Source organism: Crocuta crocuta, unplaced genomic scaffold (genome assembly GCF_008692635.1).
Source record: "Crocuta crocuta isolate KB4526 unplaced genomic scaffold, BGI_CrCroc_1.0 scaffold625, whole genome shotgun sequence".
Classification (NCBI taxonomy): domain Eukaryota; kingdom Metazoa; phylum Chordata; class Mammalia; order Carnivora; family Hyaenidae; genus Crocuta; species Crocuta crocuta.
Genome location: NW_027530192.1, coordinates 178,480 through 198,926, shown reverse-complemented (window position 1 = coordinate 198,926; position 20,447 = coordinate 178,480). Strand labels below are relative to the sequence as shown.

At 46.3% G+C, this 20,447-nt stretch overlaps 1 protein-coding gene across 1 annotated transcript in view; it reads left to right on the top strand.

The window, feature by feature from the left end:
* DAB1 (DAB adaptor protein 1) overlaps positions 1 to 20,447 on the top strand; it is a 285,828-nt gene that overhangs the window by 250,879 nt on the left and 14,502 nt on the right. The window contains exons 9-13 of the mRNA XM_077765243.1: positions 1,877 to 1,927; positions 2,023 to 2,070; positions 6,761 to 6,823; positions 9,174 to 9,282; positions 16,888 to 17,436. Coding sequence (XP_077621369.1) covers positions 1,877 to 1,927; positions 2,023 to 2,070; positions 6,761 to 6,823; positions 9,174 to 9,282; positions 16,888 to 17,436 — 820 coding nt within the window. The remainder of the gene's footprint in view (positions 1 to 1,876; positions 1,928 to 2,022; positions 2,071 to 6,760; positions 6,824 to 9,173; positions 9,283 to 16,887; positions 17,437 to 20,447) is intronic.

The window sequence follows — 20,447 nt, the reverse complement described above, 5'->3', positions numbered from 1 at the left end:
TGACCTCTGGCAAGCCAGGGCCTAATGGAAGCAGGTGATTGAGGACAGAATTGGTGGTGGCTACAGTAGGCACGGCCACCTTGGGTCTCCTGCTCCGCTGCTGTGTAACTGGGGCTGCCTGGCGTAACAGTCACCTTTTCTGCAGACAGGATGGAGGTGATTATGGGAGCTGGTCTCTCCACTCCTTCATTGCCAACAGGAAGTTTCCCTCAAAAGTGGGAAATGACGCAGCTCTTTCTGTTCGTGCATAATAACTCCATTTCAGTGTTAATATTGTCAGGTTTCTATTAATACTACACTACTTGGATATCATCCAGAACATAATTAGCTTATACATATTGACCAAAACATGATTAAAAACATAAATTAATAGATGTTATATATATTATCTATAATACATATTATCACTGCGACTTTGGTGTGCAGAGCACCAAGGTGTCAGATGGTGAGAGGGCAACAAAAGATGAAAACAAACTGTACCAGAGAAGTTTAGTACTCACAGGTCCTGGAGGAGGTACATAGCACACCTCAGGAGGTCACTTGGGAAAGGTCAAGCAAGGCAGGGGGCAGGTAGAGAAAACAGGGCAGGACCGAAGATGCATGCCTTTATTAGGACCCACACGGAAGTGCTTTGGGCTCCCTGGACTAAGGTCAGATTGGTCCATTCACACCACAAAGGGCAGGGTTTTGGTAAGCTCCACAGAGACCTTAGCTAAGGGGTTCACGGGGGGAAGGCTCTGGGAAGCCAGGGAGGCTGCCAACCACAAGGCCACTGGGGGGAGTCATTCCAGGGACTTAACAGTTACTTGTGACTCTGCAGGCCTGCCCCATAGCATCATGGGAGGGGCTAGTGTCCACTGCAGTTACTTGAGCCACATAAATGAGTGCCTTTGCAGCAGTCTGGAGTGGTTTAGTGAAATTCTCAGTAATCGCAAACAATAAAATGAGAACATTAACAAAACGATTAGATTTGGTCACCGGCCAGCTACTTAGGAAACATGCCTAAGTTACGCTTAGGGGCGCCTGGGTGGCTCAGTCGGTTAAGTGTCCGACTTCAGCTCAGGTCATAATCTCGCAGTTCATGGGTTCAAACCCTGCATCGGGTTCTGTGCTGACAGCTCAGAGCCTGGAGCCTGTTTCAGATTCTGTCTCCCTCTCTCTCTCTCTCTCTCTGCCCTTCACCTGCTTGTGCTCTGTCTCTCTCTCTGTCTCAAAAATAAATAAACATTTTTTTAAATGCCTTCATTCTTATATTCTTGAGCGTGGCTATGTGCCAGTTCCTCTGTGAGCAGCCAGGATCAGGAATAAATACAGCTCAGTCCTTGCTCCAGGAAGCACAGTTGATGTCCCATTCCTCTGATGATTTTCAGCTCAGAGGATCAAGGAAACTTCATGGAAGAGGTGGCCTTCCAGCTGGACTTGAGGAACTTGGTTCCTAGAGCTGGCAAAGATTAGAAGAGCATTTCAAGCGGACAGGACAACGTGCAGTAGGGCACTTACAAAACCAGCTGGTCACAGACTGCTCCAAAGAGTTAGGAGTTTGGCTAAAGCACATGGTAGTTTTTTTAATTTGTAAAACCCAAGTCTTGAGTGTAAACATCATGCTCTTATCTGCTACCCCCATGGAGGCCGACTGGCTAATGTCTGTAATTGCAGGAAGATGGGCTTTAAACCTACGAACTTACCCTTGTATTTCCTAATCAGGCCTGTGGTTTATCATCTGCTTCTGCTGGGAACACACCCGAGGGCTTCCCTAGTACAGTGGCAACGGCTGCCGCCTAGGGTGACCTTCCATGCCGTCATCCTTACATTTATAAACCCGTGCCATCTGTGTGTCATGCTCTTCATCCTCACTCATCATCCCTTACGCTTTCAGAACGGCCATCCATTTGAGGATTTTGAAGAACGGTTTGCTGCGGCCACCCCGGTAAGGACGAGAGGGCCCTGCCTGGTTAACTAACCATTTCACATCATCATCCCATTGTTCATCTCATGCTCATAAGTCATGCCTTGTGGTTACAGAACAGAAACCTGCCGGTGGACTTTGATGAGATTTTAGAGGCAACAAAGGTAAGGCCTCCGGGCTCTTGTTAAATGACAGTCGTACTGGTCATTCTCATGCTTTCCGCACTCTCATCCAGCCTCCATCAGTGGCAGTGCCAGCTCTACCCCGGTGGGGTCTAGTCTGCTGTTCACAGGCAGATTATTGGTGAGCCCCGTGATGAGGTCAGATAGCATGTGTCTATTTATAGGTGTGTGTGTGTGTTGAGATTGTGTGTCGGAGAGGAAACAACACCTTCTTGTTTTCATTCAACAAATAATTTTCAAGCTCCCAGCATGTCCCAGGAACTCTGATAGATGCTAGAGGTTCAGTAGAGCAAGAGGCCACGGACTCTGTCCTCAAGTTGCTCACGCTGTTAACAGTGCGATGTGGCCCAGCATGGGAAAGATGGGGCAGGTTAGCCTCGTCCGCTGGAGTCCACCAGGGGGGCCAGGCACGTAAACAGGATGTGCAAGGTCACCCCCGTGAATCGAAACGAGGCGAGGCTGCGATTCACTTGGTATACCCTGGACTGGAGGCACTGGTTTGCTGCCGGTGTTTGTTCAGATTGGTTGGTACACAGGCCAGTGACTGTTACCCTCTCTGAGAATAGGGTGTTTGGGAGGTCTGTAGGACAGGGCTCCTCAACCTTGGCTGTCAATTAGAATCACCAGGAGAGCTTTTCAAGTCCCAGTTACGAGGCTCTTCTTCAACGAATCCAGAATCTCTAGGAGCCGGCCATCAGTATTTTCCCCAGGTGCATCTGAGGTTGAGAACCCCTGACCTAAGAGTCTCGTAGAAGCTGTTCTGGATGGTGGGATGGGGTGCAAGTTGAGTTAAGAAGCACTTCCCAGAAGAAGAAGAATCCTCTAATTTGCGTCCTGAAGGACAGATGAGAAAAGCAATTGGGGAAGCAGTGAATGTTCTCGGAAAAAGGAAGAGCATGTGCAAAGGGCCTGAGGTGATCCCTCCTTTTGTGACCCTGTGTCTGCCTTCTCCGTCACATTGCCCTGATTTTGTCTATAGGTTCATCTTTGCATAAAACCACCAGCCCATGAGAGTAGGGACAGGAGCAGGCCCGTATGCACTGCTCTCGGTACAGCAGCTGATGAACAGTAGGGGCTCCATACTTTTCCTACATGAAGGAGCTCCTGATGCCAAAACATAAGGAGTGTGTCTGTGAGAATGTGTTTTGGGGGTCAGCCAAGGACATCTCAGCCTTCATCAATGGCGCTTTCAGAATCTCTCTGCAGGAGAGGCCTAGGAGTCTGCTTGCAGCCGTCTAGTTGAAAGAGGGACCAGGGGACTCATCTTGAAACAGCAGTGGCACAGCACTCTAAATACTGTTTGGAAACCATAGCTTGTTTGTTTCAAAGAATGGCTGTGGAGTAGCTGGCCGACGGGAGATATCGAGGGGCTTCCTCAATAACTGAGTTATCCTTATCCCCTTCACTGGGCTTGGCATCTTCCAGTATCACTCTGCTTACCCTGGAAAATATCCGGGACCTAAAGAAGGCAGGATCTGCCATCGCCAGCCTCATCTCTACCTGAAGATGTCTAAAGTGCTGGTAATGGGAAGGGGAATAGCATCTTGAGCTGGCCTTCCAGTTGAGCCCTTGAGGTGGATGTCCATCATGGCAGACCTCTTAGGAACCCTGGCTTCTTGTTAGAGAATATTGTGGCCACACTCCCATCATCTAGGAATGCTAACCGGGGCTTGTGAAGTGACAGACAAACGAGGTATTACGTGGCCTGTGGGTCAAGCCCAGCTTCTTTTAACTCCTAAATCATACGTGAGTCATGTCACCACTTGGTCTCCGCTCACATGTAAAGTGCAACATCACAGGGGTTCAGTGAGCATCAAACATGATGATGATGTATTGGAAAATGTATTATAAACAGTAAAATGTTTTACAAATATGAATGGTTAGTTTTAATTCTCTTGAGGTCATAAAATGATTAATTACAACAATATTATCAGATGGAACATGGTTTGTTAGGTTATAGATAAAAGTACTAGGGCTGACGTGGTGGGGGCGTGAAAACAGTTATTATTCCAGATTCTCAATCACATATGGCTATTAGAATTATTTTTAATTTTATGGCCATAAGAATCCCCCTTTTCTATAAATTTAATTAACTCCAGTTTCTATTTAAACAGCAAATCCAATGGAATGAAATAACAATCTGTGTTTTACGCCCCTGCATGTTTTTCTCGTTTAATCCTTGAGTGAAAATCATCTGGTAAGAGGAAAGTCTATATCTCAAGAATGAAGGTTATTTTAAAAGTTGTGCTTAAGGAGAAAATTAGCCAATAAATTATATTTATGATGTTAGTTAAAGTGTGACTTTAACGTGTTCAAACGCATTTGAAATGTAAATTGTGTGACTTAATTATTCACTTCATTTTATTATTTTCCTACCACTGAAAATAGTTGTAGACCATTTTAAAAGCATAGAGTCCCAATTGCGAGGAAGCCCAGAAGCTTCATTTGAATTGATTAAATAGAAGTATTCCTTTTATGAATCTGGGAGGGAATGTAAAGATTGGCATAGTTTCATCAAGCGACGTAAAATAGTGTAAATACGCTAAAGCCTCTTTCCCGAAGACAAGCAAGTATCTAGGATCTAGCCAGGTCTGGTCCCACCACGACCGTACCCCTTTCCTGTCCACTTTGCTGGCCTCTTCCCTGCGCCTCTCCACCCTCACGCTCCATACAAATTGCTCTGCTGCCCACCTGCTCGCACCTCCCAGACCTCTCTCCTTTCTGCTCATATACTTTCACCTGCCTGGATTATTCTTCCTCTTGTCTGTCCGACTGATGGCTCTTCTTCAGCATTCAGATGGGGTCTGTTCCCTTTAGAAAACCCTCCTTATGCTTCTTTGCCAAAATCTAGCTGATCTCCCACAGAGACCTCTGTCGCCGTCCCTGCCATGTTGCCTTGAAATTTTCTCTGGATCATCCACCAGACTGCAAGCTGCCTGCAGCCTGGGACTTGGCACTTCTCATTATTCTGTTCACAGCTCCCAGCACCCAACAGGTGTTCAGGGTGTATGAACAAAGCATTGCGTAGTTGGGAAGGAGATGAGTGTGTGTGTAGGGCCCTACTGTGTGCCCAGCACCATCATTCTGTCTGAAAGCTTAAAGGGGGGAATTGAAAGTACATTAACCAACCTAAGCTGCTTGCAGCAAAAAGACCATTTTGTAACTTTTTTTTAATCTTTATTTTTGAGAGAGAGAGAGCGTGCGTGCATGAGTGGGAGAGGAACAGAAAGAGAGGGAGACAAAGAATCTGAAGCAGGCTCCAGGCTCTGAGCTGTCAGCACAGAGCCCAACACGGGGCTCAAACCCACAAACTGCAAGACCATGACCCAAGCTGAAGTCTGATGGGATGCTTAACTGACTGAGCCACCCAGGCGCCCCCAATGTACCTTTTTAACCAGGCTTAGACAGACTTCAAAGATAAAGTCTTGCGAATAGTGTCGTCAATAAATCTGCAAAGAAGATACTATCATCTCCACCATCCAGAGGAGGGTACTATAGCTCTGTGGCATTGCAGAAGTTGGAAGTGAATACGTCCCTAGATATTGCACCTTTCCCAGAGCTCACTTACTTGTCAGTAGGAAAGAATAATCCGGTTTTGTTTTTGTATTTTTTACTAAGTGTAGAAATCTAGCCATGCCTGGTTACAGAAGAATTCAAGTGCCGGTTTCCTGCAGGCAGGCAGGCAGGCAGGCACTGTCTTCTTGTCCTTTCTGTTGAGTGATATTCTTAGGTCCCCGAATCACTAACTGTCACTTAAAATCCAGAGATGAGCCAAAAGAGTTTTTTCCTCAGTGGGCAGGTTCTGCACAAAGCATATGATTATATACTTTAAGCCAGGCCTTTTGGTTCCTGGTTCTCTACGGCCTCTGAAGCTGGAAATGTATGCAGATAAATTTCTACGCATATCTTAAAGGGTTTCCCCTGCTGCTCAGATGCTCCTGTGTGATGGATGGGGATGTAGATGATGCAGTGTCTGCAGTGATGGAGTTACTAGCAGTGATTAATAGTATATATACTGGGCTGTTTTTGATGCCCTTCTTGGTATTAAATGATATGTTTTCTTTTCTTCCAACTACATTTTTTATCCTAAAGACTGACTCCTTCAGGGACTGTCATTTGACTGCATGCTGTATATGCAGAAAATTCAACTCCTGGCCCTGGGAGATCTTGGGGTCCCCCCTGTGAGACTCAGTTGATTCATCTGTAAAAATGGGGATGACGATTTGTACCCCTCAGGTTAGCGTCTTGGGGAACATTTGCTGAGAAGTGGCCATAAAGTCATGTCTCACTATACTTGGCACATGGAAGGCACTTTGTCCGTGTGAGTGTGCTCGTTAAAGACAAGCAGTGAGGGGACCGCCTTCTTGCCTTTATCTCCTGGAGAAGAGAGAGAGCATTGCACTTGATGGGAGGTCAGCGTGAAGTGGGGTTACTGGGTATGGGAGGTGCTAAGCCTGAATCCCCTCAACTAAGCCCACATAAACTGCCAGATACCCTGAAGCAGGAATTGATTCTGGCCATATCCCAGACATTGTCATTAGGGTCATGAGGTATTGGAATGACAGCTGGACTATAGCCGTGATGAAAGAAACAGCCACAAAAACATTTTAAAGCAGCACCCAGCTGCATTGGCTTCCCTTGCGGTGATATCATTCCCTTTTTGTCTTTCCAGGCTATGACCCAACTAGAACTTTTTGGGGACATGTCCACCCCTCCTGATATAACCTCTCCCCCCGTAAGTATGCACAGCCGCACAGCCCTATGACCCTTCCCTTTCCTTCCCTTTCTCTAGCGGCATGGTGACGAGAATATGGGCTTTGGGTAAAAGAGGGCCGCTGGTGGGTTTCAGCTCTGATTCTTCCTCACTGTGCGGTTTGGGAAAATCAGCAGTGCCAAACCTCAGTTTCCTCTGCTGCTTTTTAAAGGAATTACGATACATGCTTCTTTTTTGAGAAGTCAGTGAAACCATGTGTCAGCAATTACAGGATCCCCTGTGGGTACTTGCTGTTCTGCTAGGTGGTGGAGAAAGACAGCCGTGGCTGAGGTCCCTGCCTGCAAGGAGCACTGGCTCTAGTTGGGAATACAGGCGAGAATCCCAGCAGAAATGCAGACACAGGGAGGCGTGGGTCAGCACCTACCCTGAGCCCACACGGCCGGGTGGTCAGCCCAGTAAAAGAAGCACCTTCTCCCCCTGGCCCTGTCTTCCTTTTCCTGTCTCTTCCTTTATCTGCTCTCCCTCTTCTTTCTGCACCCCCCCCCCCCTTCCACTTCCCACCTGCCTTCTAGCTTTGCTGAGCTTCTCATGAAACTTTGGATTCCCAGCTCTGGTTTCAGTCAGGGTGTGTATCCCATTGCTTGTCTCGCTGCTGACAAGTGGACGGAGATTGCAGGGAACCCTAATATGAAAACAAAAAGAAGGAACAAAGAATGAAAACCTAAGCATCCGGGTGCTTTGAGAACCGGTTGCATCCCAAGGCAACCCTGTGTCCATAGCAAAGAACAGAGCAGAGCTGGCCCCTCCAGAACCTCTCCCGCCAGCTCCCCAGTGAGCAGTTGACCGCAGCTGCACCAGAGGAAGCCACGGGGAGGGGCGGCTCCTCTGGGTGCTGCGGGGTTGTGCAGACGGAGGGATGGTACTATGGTTCATTGGCGAGATGCGCCTCAGAGAAGAGGCTGTACCCTCACGACTGAGGACAGATGGCACAAGACTCTGCTGCCCACAGCTGCCGCCTGGGACTCTAGACGCAGCTGCCTTGCTCCCGACACCTGATGTCCAAAGCAACTGTGACAGTCCCCACAGCAGCTCCTGTCTCCAGGGAGGCAGTCTCCTTCTCTCCTCCGTCCCAGGGGCAACAGCTGCGTCTTGCGCACTTAGAGACTCAAGCTGCGGAACTAGAAAGGTCTGAAGAGATCTTCTGACCTCCCTTCATTTTACAGATGAGCAAACTGAGTCCCAGAGAGGACATGTGACTCCCCCAGGGTCACGTAGGGGAAAGAGCAGGGAGTGGATTGTGTTCAGAAGTGCTTAACGCAGCAGCTCAAGGCTTTGTTTCTGGCCCTGAACCCAAGTGCATTCCAAATGGGTATTTAAAAACCCTCAGAACAATGCCCTTCCTCCCCCCGAGGCTGCTGGTCTAAAAATGGCCTTGTCTGATTGCTGTGGTTTCAGGATTAATTGCTTGCCCCAGTCTATCCCAAGGGGAAAAGAAAAATAAGGATAACATGGCCTAGAATAGACAGACTTTGTAGGCAAAAGGCTGCCGTAAATGGGCATGGTCTTTAAAAACCTGAGGGCTGATACTTTTCTTTCAGCAACTTTCAGTATCCCTTTTATTTATTTGGTTTATTTTAGCACACCTCACCGTACCCAGCAGCTCATGCACCAGGCCTCTCGGATGCCCGGCATAGGCTGGGCACTTGAGTGTTTGCAGCTCCTTACGCATTGTTTTTTTTGTTGTTTGTTTTTTTGTTTTTTTGCTTTTTTTATCATCTTCTTGAAAATGTTTACTTCTCTTTGCATGTGAAGATTCAGGCAGAATTCTGGAAAGGCACCAGGATACAAGGGTCTCTACTTGAGTTACTAAGCTTGATTGTTCATTTGAAGCTGTTTATTTACCATGTATTAAGTGACAAGCCCCAAACGTGGTGCGCACAGTAGGTCCTGAGTGGGTGTGTGTCATTTTAAATTAGCCACCCCTAAAGGACGAAAGCCAGATGTTATGGAATCATTTGATGGCCTGAAAATACCCCCAAGGGACAGGGCTCAAACTAAAGGGCCGTGGTATTGACCACTGTTGGCTGAGCACCTGCTATTGCTGCTTCAGCATGGAACTGGGTGATTTAAATGCATGATCTCACTGAATTATCACAGCTGCTCTAAAGGTAGGAATCATTTTTCCTGTTCTGTGGTTGGTATGTACAACCATCTCATGGTCTGCACTCCACATATGTGGCTTGGACCGTGGCTTCCTTTTGCCCCATCCTCTGCCCCTTACTTCCTGTACCTGCTGCTTCCCATCCTTGATGGCCGCTGCACCAGGGCTCCCGGGAGGCTCATGCACCCTCTGCCTCTCTCTGTCTGACAGACTCCTGCAACTCCAGGTGATGCCTTTATCCCGTCTTCATCTCAGACACTCCCGGCGAGTGCAGACATGTTTAGTTCTGTACCTTTCGGCACTGCTGCTGTACCCTCAGGTAAGCTGTCTTCCGCCTGCTTCCTTTCCTTTGGCCTCCGCTCACCAAAAAAGAGAAGGGGTTGACATGAACCAGCTGCCAGATCATGTGAGAACACCTGTGGAGCCACCAGTCTCTCGAGGTGACACTGAGAGGCTGCTGGTGGGGGCGAGGGAGTGTCCACAAATCTGTAGTGTGCCGTAGACGAATTCAGTGATGCCTTTCACCTGGAAAGGTCAAGATTCTAGGTTATTCAAGTATACGGCATTAGGGAGCCCGGTGCACACAGAGCCATGCAAATCAGTACAAGTTCATTTCCTCCTATCCATCTCAGCCAGAAGGAGGAAAGTGGAGGGGTATGAGCTCTCCACACACCTCTTGAGATCTGATTGATAGCAGGTGTCTGCCTCCATTGGTAGAGATTCCAGAACCGGGAGGTTCTCCATGCATACGGGACACTGAGGGGACAGGGCAAACTGCCAACAGTGAATTGGGATGATGGGGCTCTTAGTGATTTCGAAAGTATTTGTCTTGTTTTCCAAACATTCTTTAAAATGTATATACCTCTTTTACAACAGCGTAAAATATATACACATATACACATATGTATAATAACTGAATATACATATGTACTAGTATCTATGTATACTATATATAGTATATATATATATACATATATACATATATTAGCTACATATATATATATATAGTAACAGTATTGCAGGTAAGGTACAAACTGGTGGGATTGCAGACATCTTAACTTGTTTCCATGGCAACAGGCATTCCATGTAGCCAGGCCACTATACTTGAATGTGGCCAGAGGTGGTATTCTGCTCTGTACATACATGAGAGCTTTAAAGACTTGTTTCTTTCTTTAGCTACATATTTGACATCTGGGTGGCTTCATCTTTCCATTTCATTATTAGATATGGCAAATAGAGCCTGAATATTTTCAAATACAAATCTTCTTGCGGTTTTTCTATAAATAATTTTAATTATATAGTGTTAGAAGTTAATTCTTGCCACCGAACATGAACCTTGCTGCTACTCAAAGTGAAGTAAAAATTCGTTCTCTTCTGTGAAATAGTTACAGTTATTCCCCATGAGCCCAGAAACCATTGTGAGAACTTTTCAGAGGCAGCAGAGATTGTTAGCCATTCTAACTTAAAATTTAGAGTCTGCAAGTAACCCAAAAATTTATTGAATTGATAAGCTTCCCAATCAAATCTTTTTGACTCATCTCTAAAATGGGACCATGGTGATGACTAGTTTTCCTTCCCTCAGATATTAAAATTTCCTTGGGAATAGTGTAATAGAGTATGTCATTTTAAATAAGAATAGCAGTTTTCCGTGAGAAATATATCACCTCCCTGTGTCGAGAATACCCATGTTTTGTCCTCACTGTTTGATCCATGGAGATGTGCTGGGACAGGTAATGGATACTTGAGGCCCTAAACTGACAGACGTGTTCATTCCACAAACATTCACTGAGTGCCCGCCTGCCCAGGCCCAGGCCTAGGTGCCTGGGATGTGTCGGTGAACACAGCAGACACAGGTCCTGCCCACAGAGAGCTTCCTTTCTATTGTGGAAACAGGCGACAACGTAAAAATAAGTACCTTATGTAATATATTCGAAAATGCTAAGTGGTAGAGGCAGAAGAAAATAGTGAGTGACGTGTGGAAGCTTTGGTGCACGTGGAGAGCCGGTGTGAATGGAGGTTGTGGTCAGACGGGGCTCATGCAGAGGTGAGGCATGGGCAGACTAGAAGGGATGAGGGAGGAGGCCAAGCAGGTGTCAGGGTGAAGAGGACTCTAGGCAAGGAGTCTTCATTCCCGTCTCTGTGAGAGTGGGGCAGGATGCAGTCACACGCCTTCTGCCCTTATGTTTCAATAAAGGCACCTGAGGACCTTCCTGGGCCGTGCACAGGACTGCTTTGGGCCTTCTCCAGAGACTGTGNATGGGCCAGCCACTTCACATCCAGATTCAGTTTCTACAGCTGCTAAAATATAATATAGTATTATAATATAATATAATATAATATAATATAATATAATATAATAATGTACAATTGATAGAGTACATCCCAATTTTCATTTTTTAGATTGTAAGAGCAAAATTGATTTCAGTGAGCACACTTCTTGAAGTGCCTGCTTCTACTTCAGATATGCTGGGGAACAAAATTAGACTTCAGTTGGTGGTCACCTGTCAGCCTTTTCCTTCTTTAACTGGCCCTAAAAATCTCTGCAGACATGGGGTCTCCATCTGCCTGTCCCTCACTGTCCCACCGGTGATCATGAACCATGGTGTGCAGGACAGCAAACGGGCCGCTGGAGGGCTTTGCATCTGATGGGCTACGTTTGAATCTTGGCTCATCTATGTATGTATATGTTAGACTCCTGAGCAGATTACTGAACATGTCAGAGTCAGAGTTTCTTCATCTTTATACCTAAATGAAAATAATACTTACCCTGCAACAGTATCATGAGAATTAAGTGAGAAAATAAAGTTGAGCATCTTGAAACTTGCTGACATCCTGTAGATGCTTCATATGGAAAATGCAGCTGTTTTTGCTATTATTATTATTACTACTACTACTACTACCACTACTACTACTACTATTACTACTACTACTACTACTACTCCTCCTCTTCCTACCCATATTTTTTCATTTACCTTTTTGGAATATTTAGGAAACCATCCATGTAATAAAGCTTAGGTCTTTGGCCTCCTCATGTGCGTGGCATGGGGGCTCAGAGGATGTACTGTGTATGTATACAGACCCTGCCACTAGCCGGCTGGGTAATACTCAGCTAAATCTCTTCTGAGCCTCAGGGAGCTTATCTGAACAATGGGGATGGTAGTTCCATCTTACACAGCCGGTCTGATGACTGCGCGAGTTAAGACATGTAGTAGAACATTTAAAACAGTGCCTGGCAGCGTTGACGGAAGCCATCAGTCAGCAGGTGCTGGCCAGCCTGTCCATTAGGAGGCCTGGCTCTGTACCCGTGCTCTGTGACAGCTGCCTCGAGCCCTGCCCTCAGCACGCTGCAGTCTCGTGTCCAGGGTAAGCAGGTACCGACAACGACTGTACCAGAGGCTTGTTGCTAGGATCAGCGAGCTCTGTGAGGGCAAGGATTCTTTTTTACCTGTTCTGTTCTTCACTCATCTCCAGAGACGGAAACAGTGCTGAGCTTCCAGTAGGGCTATTTTTGAATGAATGAATGAATGAACGAACAGGATAATCTATTACCATACAAGTTCTGATTAAATGTTGATGGAGTCCCTCCATTTCCAGAATTTTTCCCTGCTTTTATTTTAGCCTGTTTTTTTTTTTTTTTTTTTTACCCAAATAATAAGGTATCCCCAGGTGCAAGCATCTGGTTGTAAATTGCAATTTTCAACCCTTCTTAAAAATCTAACTGCAAGGCAGTAATGCAGGTGTTTCCTTTCACTTCACAGTTAAGGAGATTTATGATTGATCTGAACTCCGTGGCATAAACAGATGCTCCTTGGCACCTCCTCCCTCCACTGTCGGACATTAACGAGTAAATGTTCCTAAGCAGTTAAGTGGCCGCAGTGGCAGCACCAAGTGGTTTCCCATGTCCAGTGCTACCGCAGTCCAGCTACCGAGGTGTGCCGTCGGGCACGCACAGTGCCATGTGGCCCGAGAGCCTTAGCTCACGGGTTTGGGGAGAGCCCAGGCTGCAGAGACCCCTCCAGGAAAAGAGAGTGAGACCTGCGAGCTCCCAAACATGATACCCAATTACTCTGTGCTGCCTTTTTTTTCTTTTGAATATTGTACTTTGGTCTGAAGCAGATGGCATAAAGCCAGGGAGACATGCTAATAGCTCTCTCCACAAAAGTGTGCACAGACCATCTGTTGGTTCCTTGGAAAAAAAAAAAAGACAGAGGGAACGAAAAACCTGCTACCGACAGTAAAATCAGCAGAGATCACCGTACTTACAGATCTGGGAGTTTAATTGTATACTTGGAAAAATGCAGGGGAGACATTTAGTCCACTGTAACTCAATCACCTTTATAGAGAGACTTTCTCCAGTCTGTAGCACTTATGGGGCCACTGATGTGTACCCAAAACTGTGGGAGACAGAGAGGAGACGGAGAGAGAAAATAAAGGGTTCCTGCTAGCAGGTGGTTTCTTGTCTAATGAGGGAAGACAGAATAACTGGGCAATCACAACACTGCGTGACAAGTGCTGTAACAGAAATGAACAGTGGGGACTGTGGAAGCGCAGAGAAGAACCAGCTGAATCCCGAGGGCAGGGAAAGCACCCAGCACAGGTGATACTGAACTGATTCTCACAGACCACCTGAGGAGCAATCATGTGAAGGACGCGGTGGCTTTCTGGTCGGAAGCACCAGCAGAGATGAGAAGGAGCAGATGGAGTTCTGCTTGCAGCTGCTGTGGGGAAAGGTACCAGTGAAAATGCGATGGAGAGGTGGGAAGGGGACTGGCCCCTAAAGGCTTCTAAGCCAAGCTAAGGCATCTGAACCTTAGACTCAAGAAAACAACGCACAGTATTTGCATTTTAGAGCAGTCCGCCAGTGGCAATGAGGGGGGCAGAGTGGAGGCAAAGTAAAAGTAGCCTTACTGGAGGCTGAAACCTTCCATCGCTTCATAGAAATGGGCATCAAGCAGCACCCATTGGGTGGATCAGTTGGTTAAGCGTCTGACTTTGGCTTAGCTCATGGTCTCGCAGTTTGTGAGTTTGAGCCCCACATTAGGCTCTCTGCTGTTAGTACAGAGCCCACTTGAGATCCTCTCTCCACTCTTTCTCTCTCTCCCTCTCTCTCTCTCAAAAATAAATAAACATTTAAAAATAAATGGGCATCAAGATTGAGGTAGTTGAAAGATCCATGTCTCTACCCTGTCAGACCCCACACCCCCTTCTTATGACAAATATTTGTAATGTCACCTTTAAATTCTTGAAATTCGTAGACAATATAACTTATCTACGTATTTTTTTCAAAACCCAATATAATGGCTGCATTATAATAGGAGGAACTTTTTAGAAGCTGACTTATAATTAAAGGATACATATTTGAATACGCAGAATGCGCTGGTGCAGGCACACTAAACATCCTACTAAGTGGTCTGGTGTGCATACCCAGAAAGAGAGTCGCTGCAGGTGCAGACAGACACTTGACTGTGGTGTTGGCCCAAACACCATGAGAAGGACCTCTGTCCTTCTGTCGGGACCACAGCTTTCCCAAATGGTGAGCAACTCTTAACAGTGTTTCAAACAAAACAGAATACAGGCTACCCTCAGAGTACCCAGTTGTTATGTTCCTGGGAAACTAAGTATGTTACAACCATGCAGAGAAACTTTGAATTTGTGTGGAATTCAAAGTCCAGTCCATACTCAATCATAAGACACCGTGTGGGGTAACTACTGCAATGTTGGTCTCAGATGTTATAGGATATCTGGTATCTGTGCTCGCCGCCGCTTACATGCTGGTAGTGTCTCCCTCTCACAGGTTATCCTGACAACCAAACCCACCCCACAGATCTCTCGGTGGTCTCCTAAGGGGATGGCAGTACTCCCACTGAGAAGCACTGGGCCCCGCCAAATAAATCAGAAAATAAGAAACACAGTCGCAGAATTCTTAGTCTGTGGGTGGGCTCAGGTCACTGGCTTATTATATGATAGGAGAGGTGAAAATCAACATAAGCAACTGTCAGGTTTGGAATGTCCACTCCACTGCGTCTTCACCCATCTAAGTTCAGTGCACTAAGGCTCAAGTGATCTCATAAGGATATTGTCTGTTTTGCTTCTTGATGCCCCATAAGTGCATTTCACACTGCTTGATGAGTCAGCAAGAGGCCCATGTGTCCTGTCTCAGACTCTCTGGAACCTTCTCTCACCTTGCAAGGGAATAGCTAGGTTTTCAATGTTGTCCCCATTCCTTATCCATCCGTTGAAGGGCAGGGGATCTGAGGCTGGAGCATGAGTGCGGCACTCTGCACACGACTTCTCTGGGCTCCCCAGAGTTACTGACATCACCCATGACCCAACCAGCACCACAGCACCTGCCTGCCTTCCCTTGGAAGCTTCAGGACACCCTGTACCCACTCCTTCCCTGGCCTCACTGCTATACATCTGCAGACTCCTCCTGACAGCCACGAAAAGGCTGGTTTTGACAAGCCAGGCCAAGTCAGCTTCTCCATCCTCTACTCCACCTGGCCTGGGCATCTGTCTCCAAGGCTCAGCTGCACAGGCATATGGCCCCTGGGTCCCCTGAGAAGGGCAGGGACCACTGGAAGCACGTGGGAGTTTCTCTGGGCCCGCCCACACTTTGCTGAAACACCGGGTGTGCTGACTGTGCGAAGATCAGAAATTGGTCTGGGCCATCTGGGTGGGGCAGCGTGGTGCAGAGGGAAGAACACTAGCTTTGAGGATGGATGACCTCAGTTCAGATCCCGATCCCACTTGATGCTGGCTGTGTGACCCCAAGAGTAGTACTTTCTCTCTCTGAGCACCAATTTCCTTTTCCCTAAAATAGATTCCTCCCTGCAGGGATTTTGTGAAGATGTAGAGCATCTAATGCTGTGGAAATGATTTGTGTTACTATTGTTAATGTAAAAAGTGTCACTTGTGCTCCTTTTAAAATGGTTATATCTCACCTGAAAGGAATTAATACAGTCAACAATTCTCATGGTAACCTATGTGAGTAGGCCCCCTGGAGTTTTGCAGTACCCAACATATGCTGCTGTATGGGGTGCTCCCCAGTAGAGTCACCTAAAATTGGCATTAATAGTAATAATACAGAAATAATGTGTAATAATACCTGTAGCTACCATTTATTGCATGGCTGCTATATATCAAGCAAGGTTTTAAGTACTTTAAAGGCTTTATCTGATTCCGATCCTACTAATTGCTAACATTTACCGAAAGCTCACTCTGTGTCCGGTGTAGTACTCCACCTCAAATACATCCCCTCCATTTATCTGTAAGCCAAGCCTGTGTGACAGAAGGTATTTCATGCCCTTTTTTCAGATGCAGAGACAGAGCCCTAGAGAGCTTGTGAGCTCTCCCTAAATTGCAGAGGTGAGAAGTGGCAGTCTGAGGGTTAACCTGTGCCTCACAAGCCCAGACAGGGTGGTTCTTCTCCCTTGCTACCGGCCTTTGATGCTTGGAAGGAAGATCTTACTACCTGGCTTTCCAACAAGGAACCTGACTTTTAGCTTAGAGAACAGGAGCGATTGAGAATGCCCCAAGGCTAGTAAGAAGGGGAGGCAAGATTCAAACCCAGATGTGCCTGATTTCCAGTCCTCTGCTGATAACACCGGCTGTTGAGGCTCTGGTGTCAGAAACCTTTAACAATGATAACAGTATTATCATTATCCTCCAGATGTGCCTGGCTTGTTCCCTCACTGCATTCTGGTGTCCACTGAGGAATCACCTCCTCAAAGAGGTTTCCCCTGACCATTGCTCTAGAAGGAATGCTCTCTGAGAGCAGGGACTTCTGTCTAACTCATCTTTGTGTCCCCAGTACCTAGCACATAGTCTGATACTTAGTAGTTGCTCAGTCATCTTTGCACTTATCCTTTGAATCCACGAATTGTTCCTTCCCAGGGTGCCTGACTATTCCTGTTCGCCCTTCCAGGTTATGTTGCAATGGGCGCCGTCCTCCCATCCTTCTGGGGACAGCAGCCCCTCGTCCAACAGCAGATCGCCATGGGTGCCCAGCCGCCAGTCGCTCAGGTGATGCCGGGGGCTCAGCCCATCGCATGGGGCCAGCCGGGTCTCTTCCCTGCCACTCAGCAGCCCTGGCCAACTGTGGCCGGGCAGTTTCCGCCAGCCGCCTTCATGCCCACACAAACTGTTATGCCTTTGCCAGCCGCCATGTTCCAAGGTCCCCTCACCCCACTTGCGACCGTCCCAACCACGGGTGACTCCACCAGGTCGAGTCCACAGACCGAGAAGCCCAGGCAGAAAATGGGGAAAGAAATGTTTAAAGATTTCCAGATGGCCCAGCCTCCACCCGTGCCCTCCCGCAAGCCCGACCAACCCTCCCTCACCTGTACCTCAGAGGCCTTCTCCAGTTACTTCAACAAAGTCGGGGTGGCACAGGATACAGATGACTGTGATGACTTTGACATCTCCCAGTTGAATTTGACCCCTGTGACTTCTACCACGCCATCAACCAACTCACGTGAGTGCCCTTCTTTGGAGACATAAATCCAATAAGAATGATGCCTTGTTTCTGGAGTCAGAGAACTCCTCTCGGTTCCCATGCAGCAGGCTTCTTTGTTTATATTACTACTACTAATAATAGCTACCAATTACGAGGTACCAATTATAATAGACATACCTACTTTGTATACATTGATTACTTTTATACTCATAACAGTGCTTACTGCAGGTTTTATTAGACCTCCTTGGACAATAATGAAAGTGAAGTTCAAAGACGGGAGAGTAGGCAGAAGGGTAGCATTGAACCCAAACCTGTCACTTTTCCACCATGTAACTCGGCTGCTCAAGTTTTTTTGTTTATTCACTCACATCCATTCATTCATGATCCCTGTTTATGCCACACAGATTCCTGAAATGAAAATGCAGGGTGAATGTGAACTGCAAAAGTTTGGGGAACAAGGACAAAAATTTAGAATAGAAAATTAAGATCAAGAGAAAACTTACAGGCGAGAAAGGGCAGCTATAAGGTCTTATTCAACTCGTACAGTAGAAGCCAGATTTTGGCTTAAGGCTCTGGGTATGGAAAGAGAAAAAATGGTAGTGTAGCAGAAAGCTCTAGACTGGGAACCAACAGGCAGATTGATCATTTTGTAGTTTTGTGCCTGTCGGCCAGTCATTTTATGTTTGTGAGCCTCAATTTCCTCATCTCTCTTAGGCTAAGGGATAGTAAAAGGATTCAGTGCTGCAGAAACTGAAACATTGTATACCTCACAGAGTTTAAAGTCTTTTTATCACTGTTCTTGTTGAATATTGAGTGGTTTTGTGCAGAATCCTGACCAGGATTCCAACCTTGGCTCTTCTACCACAAGCTTTTTCTTTGGGCAAATGGATGACTTCTCTTCCTCACCTCAGCTGTATCATGGGTAATATATGTGAGCTGGCTTGGATGAGCCACGTGCCTCCTAGTTCAGGCATTCAGTGATTCTGTCCCAGCTCACTTTTCTACTGCAGGCATCTGGAAAACCATGACCATGCGGCCATTCAGAACCCAGACACACTTGAGCATGGATATGCTTGGTCGACACCATTCAGAAAGGTGTCTGGCAATTCAGCCTGTGCCTTGACAGTTGATAAGGGAAAGGAAAAGGCTCATGGAACAATGAGTTTGGCGTTTTCATTACTGTCACAGATGATATGGATCACTGCTTGGCCAATATCGTGAATTGTCAAAAAAAAATCCAATGTTAACACAATTAGATAGTGTCATTTCAGCCAGGTTCCGAAGGCTGTTCTGAAGAGGACTGCCTTCTGTGTGTATAAACAACACACTTCCACCCAGGCTGTATGATCTACTTAGTAGGGGCATCGCTGTTAACTCTAACTCATAGGGTTTCAACGAAGAATAATGAATAAAAAATGAAATGGTCAAAGAATAAGAGCGATATACAAATAAGCAAGTATCTCTTGACGGCAAGCACTGTCTGTCACTGGGCTTGGGAGCCAGCAACAAATAAAAGGGAAGTTGTAGTTCTTTGAGAACAGGGAATGTGTCCTAATCATCCGTACACTTCTCATAATGCTCTCATACCATCTAGCACCTGGGAGATGTTTGGGAAAAGTCAGAGAGATTGAAATGAACAAAAGCCAAAGGCCACTCATTCACTATTGTGTTTTAGAGCAAGGGTCTGCAACCTTGGCTCTCTTGGTATTTGGGGGCAGGTAATTCCTTGTTGTAGGGTCTGTGCTGTGCTCGAAGGACAGCTAGCAACCTCCCTGCACTCTACCCATTGGATTCCAGAAGCACCCATCTTCTCCCCCTAGTCGTGACAGTCAAAAATGGCCTGACATCTTGCCAAATATCCCCAGAATTTAAATTGCCCCAAATTTAGAGCCACTCTTGTAGATTATAGAGGTATTCTATAAAACCTTCTGAAGGAAAGACACAGCAATAAATGCCTAATTATGCTTCCAATTAATTTCATCTGGTAAGGGGGAGCAGTCTACCTCTCAGCCAGCCACTCAGCCTGGGTTCCCAGCCTTTAGTAAGCAATAAGCCGCTTTCAACACAATTCAGAATTCAGTTACACTAACATTTATTAAACAGCTATCACACATGAGGGTGCTTCTAGATTTCTTATCTCACTTAAACCCACTAGAACTAGTTTGCTCCATAATCGTCTCACAAAACAAAAGAGATTTCCTTTTAAATTAAAAAAGAAAAAGAATAATGTCTTATTTCAAAGAAAAGAGTGAAACCAATCTTTATATCCTCTTATCCAGAAGCATCACCTTCAGAATGTTTTGAGTCGAGGATCATTCGAACCCAAAGTAAACCTCAACTAGAGATAGAGCACACAGTCTAACTTCAGCTCAGGTCATAATCTAGCAGTTTGTGAGTTCAAGCCCCACGTCAGGCTCTGTGCTGACAGCTCAGAGCCTGGAGCCTGCTTCAGATTCTGTGTCTCCCTCTCTCTCTGCCCCACCCCCACTCATGCTCTGTCTCTCTCTCTCTCAAAAATAAACAAACGTTAAAAAAAGAAAAGAAAAAAGAAATAGAGCACACAATTGACCGGACAGTGTAGACCGACCTATGTTTAATCCCAGCGCTCCTATTTCATGGCTCTGTTAGCCCTGAAAAAGTCACTTCACCTCTCTGAGCTGCAGTTTCTTCATCAGAAAAGAACATTAGATACAACAGCAGTTTGCAGCATTCACATGAGAGAACCCCATGAATACAAAATGCCCAGCACAGTGCCCAGCTTGCTGGCACAGCATAAATAGCGTGATTATCCTAAATATAGATCCATCAAGGCAAAAGGTACTCACCAAGTTTTCGAATCACTCACTATCTGATAAGCAGCCAGATTTTGCAAATTCTGGGCAGTTCTGGCAGGGAGGCCTCATCAGTGGCACTTAGAATTTAGCTACTAAATCAAGCCATACCACCTCCTCACTTGAGGCCAAGCCAGTGACCGGTGTTTTCAATGCCAAATTAGAAATCATTGAAGGAAGAACAGCTTCAAATGGCAT